The 18,440-nt window shown below is 40.1% G+C and overlaps 1 protein-coding gene across 2 annotated transcripts in view; it reads right to left on the bottom strand.

Annotated features, from left to right (window-relative positions):
- Positions 1 to 18,440, bottom strand: part of RAPGEF4 (Rap guanine nucleotide exchange factor 4) — a 160,842-nt gene that overhangs the window by 135,612 nt on the left and 6,790 nt on the right. For both annotated transcript variants that reach the window (XM_059820673.1, XM_059820674.1), the window contains exons 2-4: positions 10,387 to 10,529; positions 9,170 to 9,258; positions 100 to 246 (exon numbers count right to left, since the gene is read on the bottom strand). In XM_059820673.1, coding sequence (XP_059676656.1) covers positions 100 to 246; positions 9,170 to 9,258; positions 10,387 to 10,529 — 379 coding nt within the window. The remainder of the gene's footprint in view (positions 1 to 99; positions 247 to 9,169; positions 9,259 to 10,386; positions 10,530 to 18,440) is intronic.

Raw genomic sequence — 18,440 nt, 5'->3', positions numbered from 1 at the left:
TACTTTGCTTACGGTATAAATGTGCTTATATTTCATTACAAACACTTAAAAGGTTAAATCACTTTTTGCTGCATAAACTGCAAATAAATCTGAATTTACCTCCCAAAGTGCTTTAAAGTCCTTCTGCTCAATTCGAAGGAGCTCGCTATATTCTCTGGTAACAATGGTTGCATGGCGAGGAGTGTTATCCAGAATGGACTCTCCAAAAGCAGTTCCTATTCCCAGAGTGCATATTGTCACAGCATCCTTTGAATTAAAAATAAAAGGACACATTAAATATTCCAGGATGTTTTAAGAGTCTTTATGTCACATTTGCTAATAGCACTGCCTTAAGATTCTTCAGGAATTTGCTTTAAAAGAAAATTAATTAAAAGTGCCAACAAAAAAATCAATATGCTGATTAACAACACAGGAAGCCTCAATGTGGAAGCAACTAGGACTTCTGTTTTCTATGACGACCAGTTGAATTAGATGTTTCTGTCTGCAAAGCAGAGAACACAAGAGTCACCTTCACCTTTGGAAGAAAGTTATGACCTCCGTTCATCTACCTCTGAAGACTGTTGTGATGATGAGATCCTTTAGAAATGTCAGAGGTGATCAGAAGATAACCAGCATCAGAAATGCAATCTTGGAATACAAATTTCTGCCCTATATAGGCCACCCTCATCAGAAAGAAAATTTGACTGTTATCTCAGTAAACATAACTTTCAGTTATAATATCCTCTTGTATTTATAATGCATTTCTCTGTTGTACAAGGTCTGCGTGCAACACAGTTGTACAGTTTAACCAATTCTTGGCCTTTCTGTTGAAAATGCCATTAAATCTCTCAATTGTTAATGGATGCCTGCCAATCAAGTACCAGACTGAACAAAAAATAAATTCTTTTCACATAAGTCAGGGATTTCAAGAAAAAACAACCTGGAATAGAGTATTCAGGATGGTCCCAAACATGCAGTAAAGTCCACTTCAAAAGAGTCTATGTGAGCACATGCCATTCATGTGATGGAAAGATGCCTAAATCAATCCCCCTTGGCCAGGAACTCCTCTGTAATAGCTTCTGCTACTGCAGACAAAAAATTAGAGTACTCGAAATTAAATAACTTGCTGAATCAAGATCTTTAGATACATGTTCTATTTTAGGCTTACAAGTTGCTATGTTCCTGAGCACAGGCTTGAAGCTGAACACTTACGTCTCTTTCTAAGCTGGGCTTTAACTGACTGTCTTTTGAGTAATTTAAAAAAAAATAGCAACAGCATTAAAAATTTAAACTGATACAAACTGCACTTTACTAAGGAAATCATACATGCACATAAACAAATACACATAAACATATAAAAACACATGCTAATTTTACTTGATACAACATTAGAGAGAGAGTTTAATTCTAAAATGTAGGATTCATGAAACGTCTACAAAAATAAAAGCAGAAAAATTTGTCATCCCATCCACTAAATCCTTGTGGCTGATAATCCAGGAGAGATGCATGAGCATATTTCAGCATCATTTTCTGTGCTTAAAATTGCATTGTTTTCCTTTTATGCATCTAATAAGTGGTAGTAGGCAAATGTTATTAAGATCAAGCCAGTAGCTTTATAATTGCATTACAAAGACAAATGCCCATAATAGTCCAGTTCCCTGAACCATAGCAAATTGCTTTTGTACAGATATTACCATATAAAATTATGTGTTCAGGAAAACAAAATCCATTATATCTTAGAAAAGATCTAGGAAGAATTTACTAACTGTCAGAAACAAATTTTCAAGGAAGGCAAATATGAACAGGCACTGCTTAAAAGAAAGAATACTTGGGTATGAGCACCTAGGCACCTAAATAGAAGTCTCTACAAACAGCCTATTATACAGGCTATACACTAAAGTTCTGCCTTAACACGCTTACCTTTCAGAGCTGAAACACTATATGCATGCTACCACACTCATAATTGCACTCAAAGGAGCTACAAAGAAAATGTGCCTAATGCTCACACAAAATTTGATCTCCAGGTCTCCAATATATTATTCTCAACTTCATTTAGAAAGTTCAGCTAAAAGATCTCTGTTTAGGGCAAAATAACCAAATAGCCTGGCAGAAAAAGAAACTATTTTATTAGGTGGATCATATGCAATATTTAAATCCTCCAACTTCTTTCTCACTCCCTTCCTTCCCTCCAAAGTAATAAACTCCGTTGAAATGCTTCACCTTTTTTGATTCTTTACAATCCGAAAGAATATATCTTTAAAGACAAGAGTAGAGAAGAAGAGAAAAGGAAAGGTGTTGGTTAAGGAACAACTTTCTAAGATAAATTCTGATGAGGCAGCTGTTCAGCCTGAGAAATAAATTAACATTGTGGGGTGTTAAGTCATGGAGCTGGAATGGTCCTATCTACGTTCATTAAAGAAAAGTCCAGGCTTCTATCAAGTGAAAGTTCTTTCAGGTTTTTTCCACAGCCATCATTGCTCTCCACAGAGATGCAGTTTCGCGGCCAGCTAGGGAGCAAGCCCATCAGTCTTCAAGACTGCAGAGCCCCATTTTCTCTCTGTCCCTTGTTTATACATCTCCAGCCTCCTGGGGAATCAGGTGTGCATTTCCTATCACACCTGTTAACCTTATACTCAGGAATCTCCTGCTGTTCAGTGTAGACTTCAGGAGGATTGCTGGCAGCTCAAAACTCAGTTTGCTGTTCCCCTCTGCAATCCCAGAAGCAGCAGGGGGTTCTAGTTGCTGGTAACCAGCTAAAATTCACACAGCTATTTAAAAGGCAGTATTAAAGACTTGAAAAGATGAGATTGTTTCCGTTGCTATCTGTCCTCCAAATACACTATAAAATGGTAGCGTTCAAATCAGAGGCTGTTTGTGTATTCAGTTTCACTGACTCTCACTGGCAGGTGAGACACATGCAGTAAGAGAGTTGTTAACCGCCCCCCCCCCCCCAATCTAAAACGTTCTTGAATTTGTAAGACCATTCTATGGAATGGATGACAATCAGAAACAAGGCTCTGCCTTATTCCCTCCCCCACCATCACACGGCACATCCCTGCATGGTCCTCCCTGACTTGTGACACTTTCTATTTTCCAACCCAGCAAACAGAATTTTTGTACTGTGTGTAAACAATACCATGGTGTCTAAAAGAGAAATGAAGAAAATAGGAAAAAAAATTATGAGTGCTAGGTTGAAAGAGATTGGGCACTTTTCTTTGAAATTTTAATTTATTCAATATTTTGAGTTTATAAGGGAGTTGATGTAGTTAGTTTGTTTTTAATGTCATCATTTTTCCACACCTAGTACCTTTAACTCACCTCTGCACCTGTGTACCTCCAGGACTCCATATCATCTCCATGTTTAATTGGAGATCTGCAAAAGCTGGCATTTTGAAAAGTTTACTTCAACACAGTTCAGTTTGTCCTCAACAAAAATTCCCTTTTATAACAGAGAAACCGAAGGAAACACATGAAAGTGAACTATCTGTTCTACGAAGTGATTTTCCTGGTCCATTACCTCCACTGGAGTATGTTTCAGCCATTCAGATAGGAAATCCTTATCAAACTACTTTTAAAGATAACATAGAAATACGTTAGAATTGAAGTTTTCCAACATATATTAGGCCATCCTCTTTACACAAGACAAGGTGATTTGCTTAAAGGAGGCATTATGCTTCTAGAAAGACTGCGACCAACTTCTCTTCTAGTTCCTAATTAAAATACTTACAGATCAGATTAATTGTACTGTACTAATATTCATTATTTCCATACTTTTCTATCTGATCCTCTAAAAGCTACCTGCAATGTCTTGGTCTTTTTGCTATGTTATCTGGAAGACAAAATTGAAATAATTTTTCTATAGTAACTTTCAATAAGCTAAGTTCAAAACCAAAATTAGTACAGCCATGACACTGGAGCTCAGCATGGGCCAACACACCCTGCTTCTCAGCTGAGTACATTAGTCCAGCCAATCTCTGTGTTACAATGGGCAGAGCAGTTCTCATGCTCAAACTATATAATTTAAAGCTAGCTTGGACATACTTACACTACAGACTACCATACAAACCTCTGTCATGACTTCACATAGGTTATCTCCAAAATACATACATGCATACATAATGGCATTTACACACAGAAAGCAGTATTGCAAGGACTGTCCTGTTTAAATGCCTTTCCTTGTTTCCACTTCATCTTATCACATACCTCCTTTGCCCTGAGTTTCAAACAGCCAGGAAATTCTTCCCTTTCTTACATGGACATCTGAATCTCTTTCTTCAGTCATTCTTCTCAGCAACCCCACTAACTTATTTGGCTTTTGATCCCCAGCCCCCTGCATCTTTCTACAACTGACACTGCTGTACCACCCAAGGACCCAGAGCTCCCCCTTTAAAGCTTTTCTAAAAAAGGCTAATTGTTTGTAAAGTCAATGCCCTATGTTCAGTTTGGTCTGTTTTAAAAATCTGATCAGCTTAAAAAAAATCCACCAAAACACAGGCAAGATAAAATAGCAATAGCCCCCAGGGCACACTATGATTCAGCTGGCATACTACAGCAAAACTGCAGATCAAATTGCTATTTGGTCTTTGTTTTTCTTCTCCTCATTCCTTCCCCTTTTATCAGATCGGAATATAAATCTTAATCATTTGGGGTAAAAGGCTCTGAATCTAATTCAGTAAAACACAATGCTGCAGAATCTGGCCAAGATGTCACACTGATGCTTTTGTCATAATGCATTTATTCCCAGCTTTATTCTGAGACATTACCAACAGTCATTCTTCAGAACCTGTTCATTTTAAAAATAGATTTCAAAAATTAAATATACACAAGGCAGTCAGCAGTATTTTTAAGACAACACCAAACTGGGAATATCTCTAAGAGGAACTTTTATTACTGTATACCTTGGTTGTAACATTGGGTAGGTAACAGTGACACATAAAAACTAAATTCAGAATCTGTTCATAACTGAGGGTAAAGACCTCTTTCTGATAGATTCTAAACAGGCTGCATTTTCTGTTTATTTTGAAGGGGACTTACTAGTCTTTGTGTGACTTTTAAATACAATATTTATCAGGGTATTTGTTAAAAACAAGTTGAGGCAAGGACCAAAACAGTTCATTACACTCACCTCTGCAATTCACAGTGTGACATTTTTATGTTAAAAAAAAAAGTCCTCTTCAGTCTCTTCTTGATTGTTGAATAGTCAGAAAATTCACAAATAATTTGTATAGAAAGCAGACCAGCCACCACTCAGGATGTACTGGATGAGTAATCCTGTCAGAACTCTATCGTAAATTGTATTGTCCCATTTCAATGGCAAATGAAATTAGCATCATGATCAGAAGCAACTAGCATATTTTACCACCTCAGTAGAACAGAACTAACAGTAACAGAGAAATCTGCTCTGGTCAAACTCTTTAAAACAGGTATGTTGTAAACAGTTGAATATGATTTTCAAACTAGTCATTTTAATATTAAATATTGCCTGTACTCAGTTTGTTATGTATTCTAACACTGCCCTCTTGTGACATAACACAGTTTTACAAGCAGTCAGAAAGGATTTTTCTAAACCAAGATGAAAGCAAGACTTTATCTACGAGATCCTAAATATGTGTGTTTGTCTTTATTAAAACATTTAAATCAGTACATGGAATGCTTTCTCTTACCATAATAGCAAATAATAGGGAATGTTAATATTTCTGTTTATGTGAATTCTCAACTTGGTCCTAATCAGTATTACTAACTGTGAGTACTCAGTATTACTTTCTGTGAGAAATCACAGGTGTCTGCATGAGTAAGATAATGTGCAGCAAGGATGTGTATGAATTAATACTTCACTAGCTACATTGAAGTCTTGATCCATTAGTGCATTTAGATATAAGTTCTAGTGCAAGACATGTAACTACATGCCTCTGTAGGAGCAAAGGCCATTAAGACATTCTTTGTAAGCACCAAGTACACAATAACTTACTGCACTTTTAACGGGAGAAAGCTACCAAACAGCAAAGGTGACTGCATAAAGAGTTAGCACATGGTAGCTGCTACACACAGAATCATGCACAGAATCACTACGGTTGGAAAAGACCTGTAAGATCATCAAGTCCAACCATCAACCAACACCACCATGCCCACTAAACCATGTCCCACAATGCCACGTCCACACGTTCCTTGAACACCTCTAGTGATGGTAACTCCACCACCTCCCTGGGCAGCCTGTTCCAGTGTTTCACCACTCTCTCAGTAAAGAAATTTTTCCTAATATCCAGCCTGAACCTCCCCTGGCGCAACTTGAGGCCATTTCTTCTTGTCCTGTCGCTAGTCACTTGGGGGAAGAGACCAACACCCACCTCTCTGCAACCCCCTTTCAGGTAGTTGTAGAGAGCGATAAGGTCTCCCCTCAGCCTCCTCTTCTCCAGACTAAACAACCCCAACTCCCCCAGCTGCTCCTCATCAGACTTGTGCTCCAGACCCCTCACCAGCTTCATCGCCCTTCTCTGGACACGCTCCAGCACCTCAATGTCCTTCTTGTAGTGAGGGGCCCAAAACTGAACACAGGATTCAAGGTGCGGCCTCACCAGCGCCGAGTACAGGGGCACAATCACCTCCCTACTCCTGCCGGCCACACTATTTCTGATACAGTGATACATAACGCATTTATTCCCAGGCTTACTAAAATTTAAGTTCCCCTGGTAGACAGATAAACACGTAGTAAAATTGGGACTAATATATTTTTAATCAAGAGAATTGATTTTCCATATTTACATTAACACTGCAGACTTCATCATATAATCATAGGACAATTCAATCTGCAAGAAAACCCAGGAGGTCAGCTAGTACAACCTCCTGCTCATCTTAAGTATTAAAAGATTATTAGTCTTGTCTAAAGACTTTTTAGCCAACAGGAACCTAAATACAGAGTTAGCTTCTCTCTTCCTAGAAAAGATGGCGTAGTCCTTCTGTACTTTCACATAAGACTACAAACTTCTAAACTTGTAAACTCAGGTAAACTTCTGTATCTTAGCACTAGTACCATTTATGGTATAATAGTAACAGCACAGCAATTAATCATTTCCATGACTTCACAAAGGAAGCTTTGGCTCCTGAGTGCTGTTACTGGAAAATGTGCTCCAGGGTAGGTTACAAGCATCCCTACATCTTAAGCACTGGTCATCCCTTCCTAGCTGGGAGCACAACGCTGGCAACTGAGTCTGTCAGGGCTGCCTGCCTATGGAGCTACACTGTGTTTTTTCTGTCATCTGGGTTTGTAGCAAGCACAGTAGGCAGGGAATGCTAGCAAGTACTTCAAGCTCAAGAATGACTAGCACCATGCCAACAAGGAAATGCAGGCAAGACTGGAACAGGGCACCCAGGACCTAAAGGCAGGGAAAGGAGCAGGAGACCAAGGATAGTCAAAGAGGGACATGGTATAAACACCAAGCTGGAGCAAAACCAAAGAAAATATTGGACTCAAATACTATTTAGGAGTCCCCAACCACCAAACTTATCCAGCACTGGAATAGTAAATGCTTGAGCTGCTGTCCTTTTGGCAGTGACACTGTATCCTATGGCAACTAGGCAGTGGTAAGAATTCAGTTCATTGTTCCTGTGAGAAGGAAACACGAGGTTGAGAAATTACTGCAGAATATAATTTCTAGAACTAGAACCACATGAATTGTAGTTCCATAGTTTCCTATTGGCAGGAAAATGCAGTGAACCTGAATAAGCAGAAAAAAATATTTACATTAGATTTCTTAAAAGGCTGAAGTGTTCCATCCTCCATGTAATAGAACAAATCAACACTCCAAACAGATTCTTAATTTAACCTCCACATCCAGAACACTTTTGTGGATATGTTTCTTTCTGATTCAGTAAAGAGCAATGGACCTTAACAACAGTGTAGTGCCATCTTTCGGCAAACAATGGAAAATATTCCTGATTGCTTAGGACCGGCACAGAAAAGGGCCGAGTACTGTTCCAAATTGTCACAATACCAATGACAGCCAGGCCATGCTGAGAACTGCTCAAATTAGGCTAATTATACTCTCAGTCACTCTCTACTTAGTATAGTGAAGAGGTTGCTAAAAATAATTATATGAAAGAAGTTCCTTTTGTATTTATCATTTTACTGTAAGAAGTATGAAGACCCAGCGCTCACACACTGCCCTGACTTGCATTCTGACACAATTTGACTGGTGATGCACTGCTCAACAAAGTGAAAAATCCAATTTCTGCCGATATTCTACAAGCAAGAAACCTTACCCAATCAGTCAAACTTTGGGCAAAGAATACACCATCACCACCACCCTCCCATGCATGCTATATTCAATCAAGGTGGAAAAAAGGGGTAGTGTTATACTTCGGGTCCTGGGTAGCTATACCAATCATGTGAAGGCACAATGAGTCACATGCAGAGGTACAACCCCATGTTGAGCTACATGATGGGACAATCGCAGATCTCAAACATGGGAGCAGGGAATGGGACACTATGCCTTCCCAGAAGACTCAGCTTACAGCAGGAAGTGCATGACTTGTCAGGATGACATCTGACGACATGGGTGGGAAACTCTATCCAGGAGAAGTATCTCATCCTTTTTTTCCTTTTTTTTTTTTTTTTTAATTTACTCTAGTAAATCCAGGAGTGCCTAGATACAGACAAATTGCTTATAATCTGGGGGGAATTTTACTTGTTCTTCTATTTCTTAACACCGAATAGGTATTACCTCCAGACTTCTGGTCTAACATGGCAGCAGTTCCAATATTCTGTTATTACTACAATACTTTCCCATTCTTGCAGTGGAGACTGCAGTATGCTGTTATCAGACTGCACTGTTAGTGGGTTTGGTTTGAACTTTCTGAACAAGGAGTGAATTAAAGTATTTCCAGGGAATGAATTAACAACTCTTAAATCTTTAGCGTAACTTCATATGGCACTATTAGAAAAGACAGAGGAGTCTTGTTTCATATTAAAATGCAGACTCCTTTCCAGAGCATTACATTTCAGTTTTCTTGAAATCAATGGCATGATTTGCCTCCATAGATAAAGGATAACTGAGACTAAAGAAGACTCAGGGAAACATGCGTGTGATAAGACAAAATATCTGTACAATATATGTCGTTGTTATCTACCTCAGCATAAGTCATACCCTTTCTTTGTACTACTGACTGGATGGTTTCAATGAAAAATCTATTTTACCTGGTGGTTGCTTGTGTCAGAAACCTTCACATCCAGTGATCCTGTCAGAACAGCATACCAGTTCGTCCCAATATCACCCTGACGGAATACTGGAAAGATGAAATCTTGTAAATAAGAGCTATCTCTTTAAGTTTAGCAACATTAACAAACACTTTCTCTCATATTACTGTACTACTGTAGTCACTGTTGGCACTATAGAATTTGCCGTTTCAGACTACTTACTTACTATTACAGTAATATTTTCAATGACATTGGAAAGCACATACTTTAGTAAAGTGGTCGTTAGTCTGCAGAAACAATGAAAGCACATAGAATTGCTTCACTCTTCTCCCCAGTTTGCTTCTCTTTTACTGCTATCTTAGTTAATAAACAAAACAAACAACAAACAAACAAAAGACTTTCTGAACAATGTCCCTTTGAAAATCAGAATCTTCGAATGCAGACACAGCTCTCACTGACTTCATTAAGAGTTCTGGCTGAGAAGCAACTGCAGGACTTTGATGTCCAGGCACTCCTGCTGTGTGATTACAGAGCATCAGAATTCCAATTTCTCTAAGCAAACCCCAGTGCTCTGTGCCTAAAGCATGCCAGATTTACCTGAGGAGTACCTGAGACTCTACCAAACACCACAGGTCTCCATCAGCTATTCCCCCGGTACAGCTCTGGGAACTCACACATTCTCATCACAGGACCACCACTTATTTCCATCTCAGCTTCACAGACCAAGTACAGCTGTCCACCTTCACCTGGCACACGGGCTGCCAGGGTAGGCACAGAGCTGTTGCACCCCACAGCAGTATGCAGCTCTGCAAATCTGTCATGTGTTATCCAGAGTGACTGAAAACCACACACTATTACTGATATGCCTAGACGATACACTTTTGCCCCTGACATTACAAAGCACCTGCAAAAGAGTTCAATGATACATTTACAGGGGAAGAATGAGGCTGAAGTGCAATGACCTGCTTCTAGTCTTTCAATAAAACAGTGGCAGAGTCCTAAATCCAATAATGTGTGCCTTGTTACCATAGATCCACTACACACCGTATTTGTAGAGCAAGCAGCACTTTAGTCTTGCCTTCCCCCATGACTTTGACTGTAAACATTTTTATGGCCGTTCCACTGATTGTGCTTTCTCACCGATCTTGTAGAGACAATCCCAGCCTAACCCCCAATTTTATCTACATAAAATAGATCATCATACAAAGCTCTCTTACATGTGATTCCTTTTTCGAGATTTTCATAATATCCACAGAGACATATCTGCTGGAGAAGGTTTGGATGAAATTTCTCAAAAGCTTTCACTTCTTTCAGTCGTGTGAATATTATATCTACATCTTCACTGGAACGTTCCAAAGGTCTGCAAGAAAACAAAGAATAAAATTCTCAAGGGCTTTATCAAAGAAACATCCCCACCTGCATGCACCAAACTTACAAGTGTTTGCATTAAACATCACACTATAATATAAACCAATTAAAATGTATTTCACAGGTACCTAATGAAACCCTTCCAAGACATCCTAACAACTGTCTGTTATCAACTTCAGCATGATTATTATCATTTCAACACAGGCAGTGTCCAGAAGCCCCATTTACCACCAAAGCCCTCCTGTAGCAAATATTGTAAAAGTATATATGATGATACAGTCCTTACCCTAAAGAGCTTAGAACGATACAGAGTTTTAAGTTTGTAAGGGAACACGAATAAACAGATGTCCAAACATACAAGAGGTCTGTGGAATCGGTGCCCAAAATAGAAGTTCTCTATCTGGCTAAAAGAAAAGCTTTAGATATCAGCAGTAACTCCTATGTCCACATCTCTCTTCTGCATTTTACTGGGTACAAACTAACTTGAGTGTTCTTTCATAACAGACTAAATACCTACCACTACACACAGAAAGAAACATAAAACATTCCTAGGAGATTATTCTGGATCAGATGCAGAAATCATTTATGTATAAAGGGGTACCAGAAAGACAGACAACTGTCTGGGATCATTAGACCTACCACTCACTCAAATGCTGCTAGTTGATTTTACTGACAAAGATGTTCTTTTAGCCAGTGGATGAGCTTCTAAATGAACAAAAGTCAGGTAGCTTACAAACCAAGACTAAGTTCACAAATACCATTCTTGACCATCTTATTGTTACACCCACAGTGTAAGCACTCATTCCAACAGGGTTTTTTTTAAAGATTCCTCTTTGGAATCAAAGACTTAAGGGATCCAAATCTTTGTCTCAGGGAAGAAGCCCAGATCCTACTCACATTGAATCTCTGTCTCTCATCTTTCTTATTAAATTAAGTTTAGGAGGGATTAAACCTTTATCCTCACTTATACTCCAACGTACCCTTGTCAACTATGGATGAGAATAATAACTCTCTGGTGTATACAGTTGCTTCTACATCACAGTGGCATCCTCTTACCACTTCAAACCACAAACAACTACAATAACTCCCTTTTGAAATATTTCAAGTAAGATTTTCACCCATTCTTTTTTTTAACTGTGCACTAGCTGACAGGTACTAATAGGCATTAACTCTCTTGTCAAAATCCTTTTAAGAAGATTAGGAGCTGCAGCTTGCAAACAGATTTAAAATCCATTTATATAAGATCCCTACCCAAACTACACTAGCACTTGGAACACTAACTCCCTTAATTTTTGGACTCTCAAAATTAACAGCAAAACCCGACAAGGAAAAAAAGGGAGATCAATCTCAGAATATCCCCTTTTCCTAGAAAAACTGTTTCTGAGACTGTTTCATTCATACAACTGCTCATAGCTGACTCCATTCAAGTCCATCAGTTCATTTGCATAGAATTGACTGTAGGATCTCCGTGTTTAGTGGTTTTAATTGTTTGATGTAGTCGGACAGGGAAAAATCAAACAGGGTTCACAAACAACATGCATCAGGTTGTATAAACTTAATCCACACTGTTCTCTCAGTGCTCTTTCTGAAATGTGAATGAAGAAATCTCTTCCACTTCTGGTCCTGTCAAAAGGACAAGATTTGGGAGGATTTAATTCATAGACTGTGTAGCTTTTTTTCCTGAGAGTTGTTGAAGGCTCGAGAGATGGGGTTTCCATCTAGTTCAGAAGAAGGTGAGAGCTGGGCTCACTTCCATTGATGTGGCAAGGAGTGTCTTGTGTCAGGCAGATGAACTGCAGGAAAAGCTCTTTCTTCTGACAAAACTGCTTCATGACCTCAGTAAAGTGAGTCATCATGGAACGACAAGCATTCTCACAGGTAGCTGAGCCACACTTTTCAGAGCTTTAAACATCAGCACAGCAGTTGGAAACCAAACTCCACATTTATTGGGAAAGACAAATTAACGTCATGCGTTCCTAGTGGCTTAGTTTAGCAAGCAGCTGAGCTGCAGTGCTTTGTATTAGCAGCAGTTACTTCCAGCTGGAGTACATGAAGTAGCCATTTGAAGGGCGACTTGTGGACATGCTCTAAACAAAAAAAGGAATCCAAACTTCTAAGTAATATGCATAGTAGTAATCTGAAAATCGTTATATTCCTTACAATGTTTCTTAATAATTCATTACTGCAAGCCATTAGTTTCAGTAGCCTTTCTTCAAAATATACTAGGTTTAATATTACTGTGTGCAGCTAAATTTCCACAAATATTTTTACTGGGAGGGCACACAATTTGATCCAGCACATTTGGAAACGAAGCCAGAATTTGGGAAAGGCTTTCAGTGAATGATTTAACCATTAATCTATCTTAGAAAAGGTACCTTCTCTTCCAGCTGTGTTTTACAAAAAATAACAAAGCAGCAGCCAGCATGGAAACATGCAAGGAATCTTAACTGTACCCCAGAATAACAACTTATTAACGTCTCTCAAATGAGACACACAGACAAACACCTAGTTTAAGATTTAGTTGTTTGGTTAAAAGTGTGACTAAGCATAAAAATGAGCTAGGATCCAAGTTGTTTGACAACAAAATGCCTTTGGATTTGATCAGAGCTCCTATGAAATGTCCTCAATGTTTATGAGCAAGGAATTAACTAACACGAGGCACCCCAAGCTGAGGTGGCCCTTAGTCCTTACTAGGACATGGAATTTTGCCTATGTAAAAACTCCAGATTGCAGTGTAACAGTAATAGTAGTAGCACTCAAACTCTTTTCTATTAAATGGTTATAATCTGTAACAATGAGACCGGTTTCAAAAGGATAGTTTTACTTAGTGAGAGCGCATAATGAGAATAATAAAATACCATGGTGTCAATTAACTGCTTTTCCACATAGCTGCAAAACTCAGGCAAAGTTTGACCACTTTCTACAAAGTAACTTTTAATAAAATTATCATCATTGTAACTGTTGTCATCATCGTTAAATTAACATTAATGAATCTATTTATGATGCCAAATTTTGCTTTCTATTTCCTAAGTACAAGCTGCCTAGCATGGAACAACATCAGTACAGAACAACATAAATTTACTTCTTCATTGCAGCTATCTTACTAAATTGCTGGAAACTTGGCTTTTTTAAAGCACAGTCTGGAATAATATTAAAACAGCTAATATTATAATATATTCCTTAGAACATTTATGATTAAACCTATTAATTAGAAAAGTACTACTGATGGCAGATGGAGAATTATTCAAGCTTGTCGTCGTTTAACCCCAGCCAGCAACTAAGCACCACACAGCCTCTCGCTCACTCCCCCCCGACCCCGGTGGGATGGAGGCACGAATCGGAAGGGTAAAAGTGAGAAAACCCGTGGGTTGAGATAAAGACAGTTTAACAGGTGAAGGAAAGGCCACGCACGCAAGCAGAGCAAAACAAGGAATTTATTCACTACTTCCCGTTGGCAGGCAGGTGTTTAGCCATCTCTAGCAAAGCAGGGCTTCATCACGCGTAATGGTTACTTAGGACCACAAACACCATCACTCCAAACATCCCCCCATCCTTCTTCTTCCCCCAGCTTTATATACTGAGCATGACATCATATGGTATGGAATATTCCTTTGGTCAGCTGGGGTCAGCTGTCCCAGCTGTGTCCCCTCCCAACTTCTTCTGCACGCCCAGCCTACTTGCTGGTGGGGTGGGGTGGGAAGCAGAAAAGGCCCTGAGTCTATGTAAGCACTGCTCAGCAATAACAAAAACATCCTTGCTTTATCAAAACTGTTTTCAGCACAAATCTAAAACATAGCCCCGTACTAGCTACTATGAAGAAAATTAACTCTACGTCAGCCAAAACCAGCATAAAGCTTTAATGTCACTGTAGTCACACTTGTAGGAGGCAGTGGTATTAACCCTGAAAGGAACCGTTCCCCAAACCAGGGAGATGGGCTGCAAAAGTCAACCCCAAAGAGGTGAATCTCCCTACACAGATCCAAAAGCCTCTGGAAAGGCTTTTCCAGAGACCATATCAGAGCACCTGAAGTCACTCCTCCATGATCACCACTGCTGTTCACTAGAGAGCAATCTCACCGAGCTTAGCCCCCCTCTACCAAACTAGTGCTGGTGAGGAAGTCCTTCTGTTCTGTTCTGTGACATTGATGCTGCTATGCTACTGAATTGTCCCCTCACTGCTGATGCTGCAGAGCTATAACTTGATATCTGTGAGCATAAGAAGTTAAAAAATGCATTTCAGTGAGACTTCAACTACCACTGGATTTTCTATTAAAGCTTCTGTCGTTTCCTAAGAGTACTCCTGTTTCTGAAAGCTCTAGCCCAATGTATGGAATAGGACCACAGATGAATCTGAAAGTGTGGACAACTCTCTTAAATCAATTAAAATTCTTCAGCTCTCAACAGTTTCGTAGAGGTATCAGCTAGAGTAGAAACATTTTAAGGCAAGGCCATCCTCCTTGCAGAAAATCTATGACTCTCTCCAGTGAAGCACCCACTGCCTGGGCTGCCTCACTCAATTTAAAATAAATTTTAAGTAAAACAAATTGTGGAAGCGTTACATTTGTCTTCATCTTTTTTGCTTAAAAAAACCAGCTTCTTAGTCCTTTTTCCCAAGTTTTCAGCATCTTTGTGGGGCAGCTGTTGCCATTATCTCCATTTCCCTTGTCTGCAGGTACAAGCCCAGAAAGAGCTTTAGCAGCTGCTGTAGTAACCACACTTCACTAACTGGCCCAGCAACCATAACTGAGTAGGTACCATGCCATGAGCATAGCAAATGCCAGGACAAAACCATGCAGGAGGAATGACTGATTTGGAAATGAAAACTTCATGCTTAGTATCTCTTACCACGAAGGATAATGTATGGGTGACACTTCTACACCACCCCCGCCTCCAATATTCAATTTAGTATGATTGTTCCTAAATTTGTATTTTATCAGGGTACTGCACTGACATCCCATTTCACTGTGGCCAAAGTGAGGTGGGCATGTGCAGTGTTGCAAAGCAGGGCTACAAAATAATTAGGAAATTATGAAAAGCAAGAGTATTTAATTTATTTTCACTACCCTACAAGCCTTTCTGCTTTATTTGACTACTGAATGCTTTATCCAGCTCCTTATTTATACTACTAATTTGCCTCTTCAAGGCATAGTAAGTCTTACCTGGCAGTAATGTTTTCAAAAGACGTCATCTATCTTCTCCTTCTGCTTCTTCAACGCAACATCACAGCGTACATATACAAGCGACAGCATCAATGCTAGTTACACATCTCTATTCAATTATGTCAATAAGGCTTATTTAAAGGGTATTTTACCCCTGATTTATCAGGTTGTGAAGATTTCAGGCATTTATCAACAGTCCTGGTTAACAGGGGAGGTCCCAGACGACTGGAGGCTTGCCAACGTGATGCCCATCTACAAGAAGGGCCGGAAGGAGGATCCGGGGAACTACAGGCCTGTCAGCCTGACCTCGGTGCCGGGGAAGATTATGGAGAGGTTCATCCTGAGGGCGCTCACAGGGTATGTGCAGGATAACCAAGGGATCAGGCCCAGCCAGCACGGGTTCATGAAAGGCAGGTACTGCTTTACCAACCTGATCTCCTTCTGTGACCAGGTGACCCGCTTAGTGGATGAGGGAAAGGCTGTTGATGTTGTCTACCTGGACTTCAGTAAAGCCTTTGACACTGTTCCCCACAGTATTCTCCTGGAGAAGCTGGCGGCTCGTGGCTTAGACAGATGCACTCTTCACTGGGTAAAAAACTGGCTGGACGGCCGAGCCCAGAGAGTCGTGGTGAATGGAGCAAAATCCAGTTGGCAGCCAGTCACAAGCAGAATCCCCCAGGGCTCAGTTTTGGGGCCGGTCTTGTTTAATATCTTTATCGATGATCTAGATGAGGGGATTGAGTACTCCCTCAGCAAGTTTGCAGATGACACCAAGTTGGGCGGGAGTGTTGATCTGCTGGAGGGTAGCAAGGCTCTGCAGAGGGATCTGGACAGGCTGGATCGATGGGCCGAGGCCAACTGTATGCGGTTCAACAAGGCCAAGTGCCGGGTCCTGCACTTGGGTCACAACAACCCCATGCAATGCTACAGGCTTGGGGAAGAGTGGCTGGAAAGCTGCCCAGCAGAAAAGGACCTGGGGGTGTTGATTGACAGCCGGCTGAATATGAGCCAGCAGTGTGCCCAGGTGGCCAAGAAGGCCAATGGCATCCTGGCTTGTACCAGAAACAGTGTGGCCAGCAGGATGAGGGAAGTGATTGTGCCCCTGTACTCAGCACTGGTGAGGCCGCACCTCGAATCCTGTGTTCAGTTTTGGGCCCCTCACTACAAGAAGGACATTGAGGTGCTGGAGCGTGTCCAGAGAAGGGCGATGAAGCTGGTGAGGGGTCTGGAGCACAAGTCTGATGAGGAGCGGCTGAGGGAGTTGGGGTTGTCTAGTCTGGAAAAGAGGAGGCTGAGGGGAGACCTTATCGCTCTCTATAATTACCTGAAAAGGGGGTTCCAGAGAGGTGGGTGTTGGTCTCTTCCCCCAAGTGACTAGCGACAGGACAAGAAGAAATGGCCTCAAGTTGCGCCAGGGGAGGTTCAGGCTGGATATTAGGAAAAATTTCTTTACTGAGAGAGTGGTGAAACACTGGAACAGGCTGCCCAGGGAGGTGGTGGAGTCACCATCCCTGGAGGTGTTCAAGGAACGTGTGGACGTGGCATTGTGGGACATGGTTTAGTGGGCATGGTGGTGGTGGGTTGAGGGTTGGACTTGATGATCTTACAGGTCTTTTCCAACCGTAGTGATTCTGTGATTCTGTATTTTACAGAGATAAAACAATTTTCTTGACAATGTCTGCTTGACTATCTGTAAAAGTAGATTATAAAAAAACTTGCCAGAAATGTATCTTCAGAAGCCTATTTCATATTTTTAAGTGCAAAGTATTCAAGCTCCAAGTTGAAATACAGACAGAGGATAATTGCTACAATTCTTCACACACACAATTTGGACAAGTATTTCTGTTCATGTGTAGCATATATAGCTTTATAAAAGAAACTATTTTGATGGCCTTAAGATTTAAATTTTTAAGGTTTATGTACGCTGTGAAAGACTTGTTAGCCTAGAAGAAAGGAAGTTGAAGTTTTTTGTTTTGCTTTTATCAAGTTTAACTAACTATAACCTATTACTTTCTTTTCTACCATATATGTCCTTTTTTTAGTTTCTTCCTCATAATTGGTTTGACACTTGAAAAAGAAAAAACAGAAGATATGCAGTTTTACCTTCTTTGCCAAGATGCCTCTAGAATTTTAAAATGTTTACTTCTACAACATCTTTTCAAAAATCTGAACCCTGCTCTAATTGAATGAAAACACTGAGGTCTATCTCCTTCATTTGCTCTTTTTAACTCTTTAAAAGGGCAATATTGCATTTCAGACAGCAATGAACAGCCCATGAAAGATGAGCAGATATGATGTATTTCTTCCACTGGCAACTGTTTGTAGAAAACAGAGTATCACACTACATAATAGACAAATAAAACTAGTTCACCTCTGCGTTAAAACTGAAGCATCTATTCAAAAGATGCAAAGGCAAACTCTATGAGCCAGAAGGTACCAGTAACCACCACCATGGACCATTTGGTAAATTTTAACAGTATTTTAAAGTATATTCTGCTTTGAAACACGATTAAGGGGAAAACAGCAAGGAATGCCATTGAAACTAGACCATTCCTCTATGCTACCTGTTCTTTCTGCTACCCTTTCCTGACATGCAGAAAAGCAAAGCAGTAGGATGCAGAAGAATACTAGTACCAAGATACCATTTTCCCTTAGTGAGAGCAGGACAACACTGAAGCACCTGTCTCCTCCAGGCAATGCTGTAAGGCTCTTTGACTTTTAATTTCTCTTTGAGAAAGCAAAGT

Source organism: Gavia stellata, chromosome 8, assembly GCF_030936135.1.
Source record: "Gavia stellata isolate bGavSte3 chromosome 8, bGavSte3.hap2, whole genome shotgun sequence".
NCBI lineage: Eukaryota > Metazoa > Chordata > Aves > Gaviiformes > Gaviidae > Gavia > Gavia stellata.
Note: the sequence above shows the minus strand (reverse complement) of the source record. Positions and strands in the feature narration are given on the sequence as shown.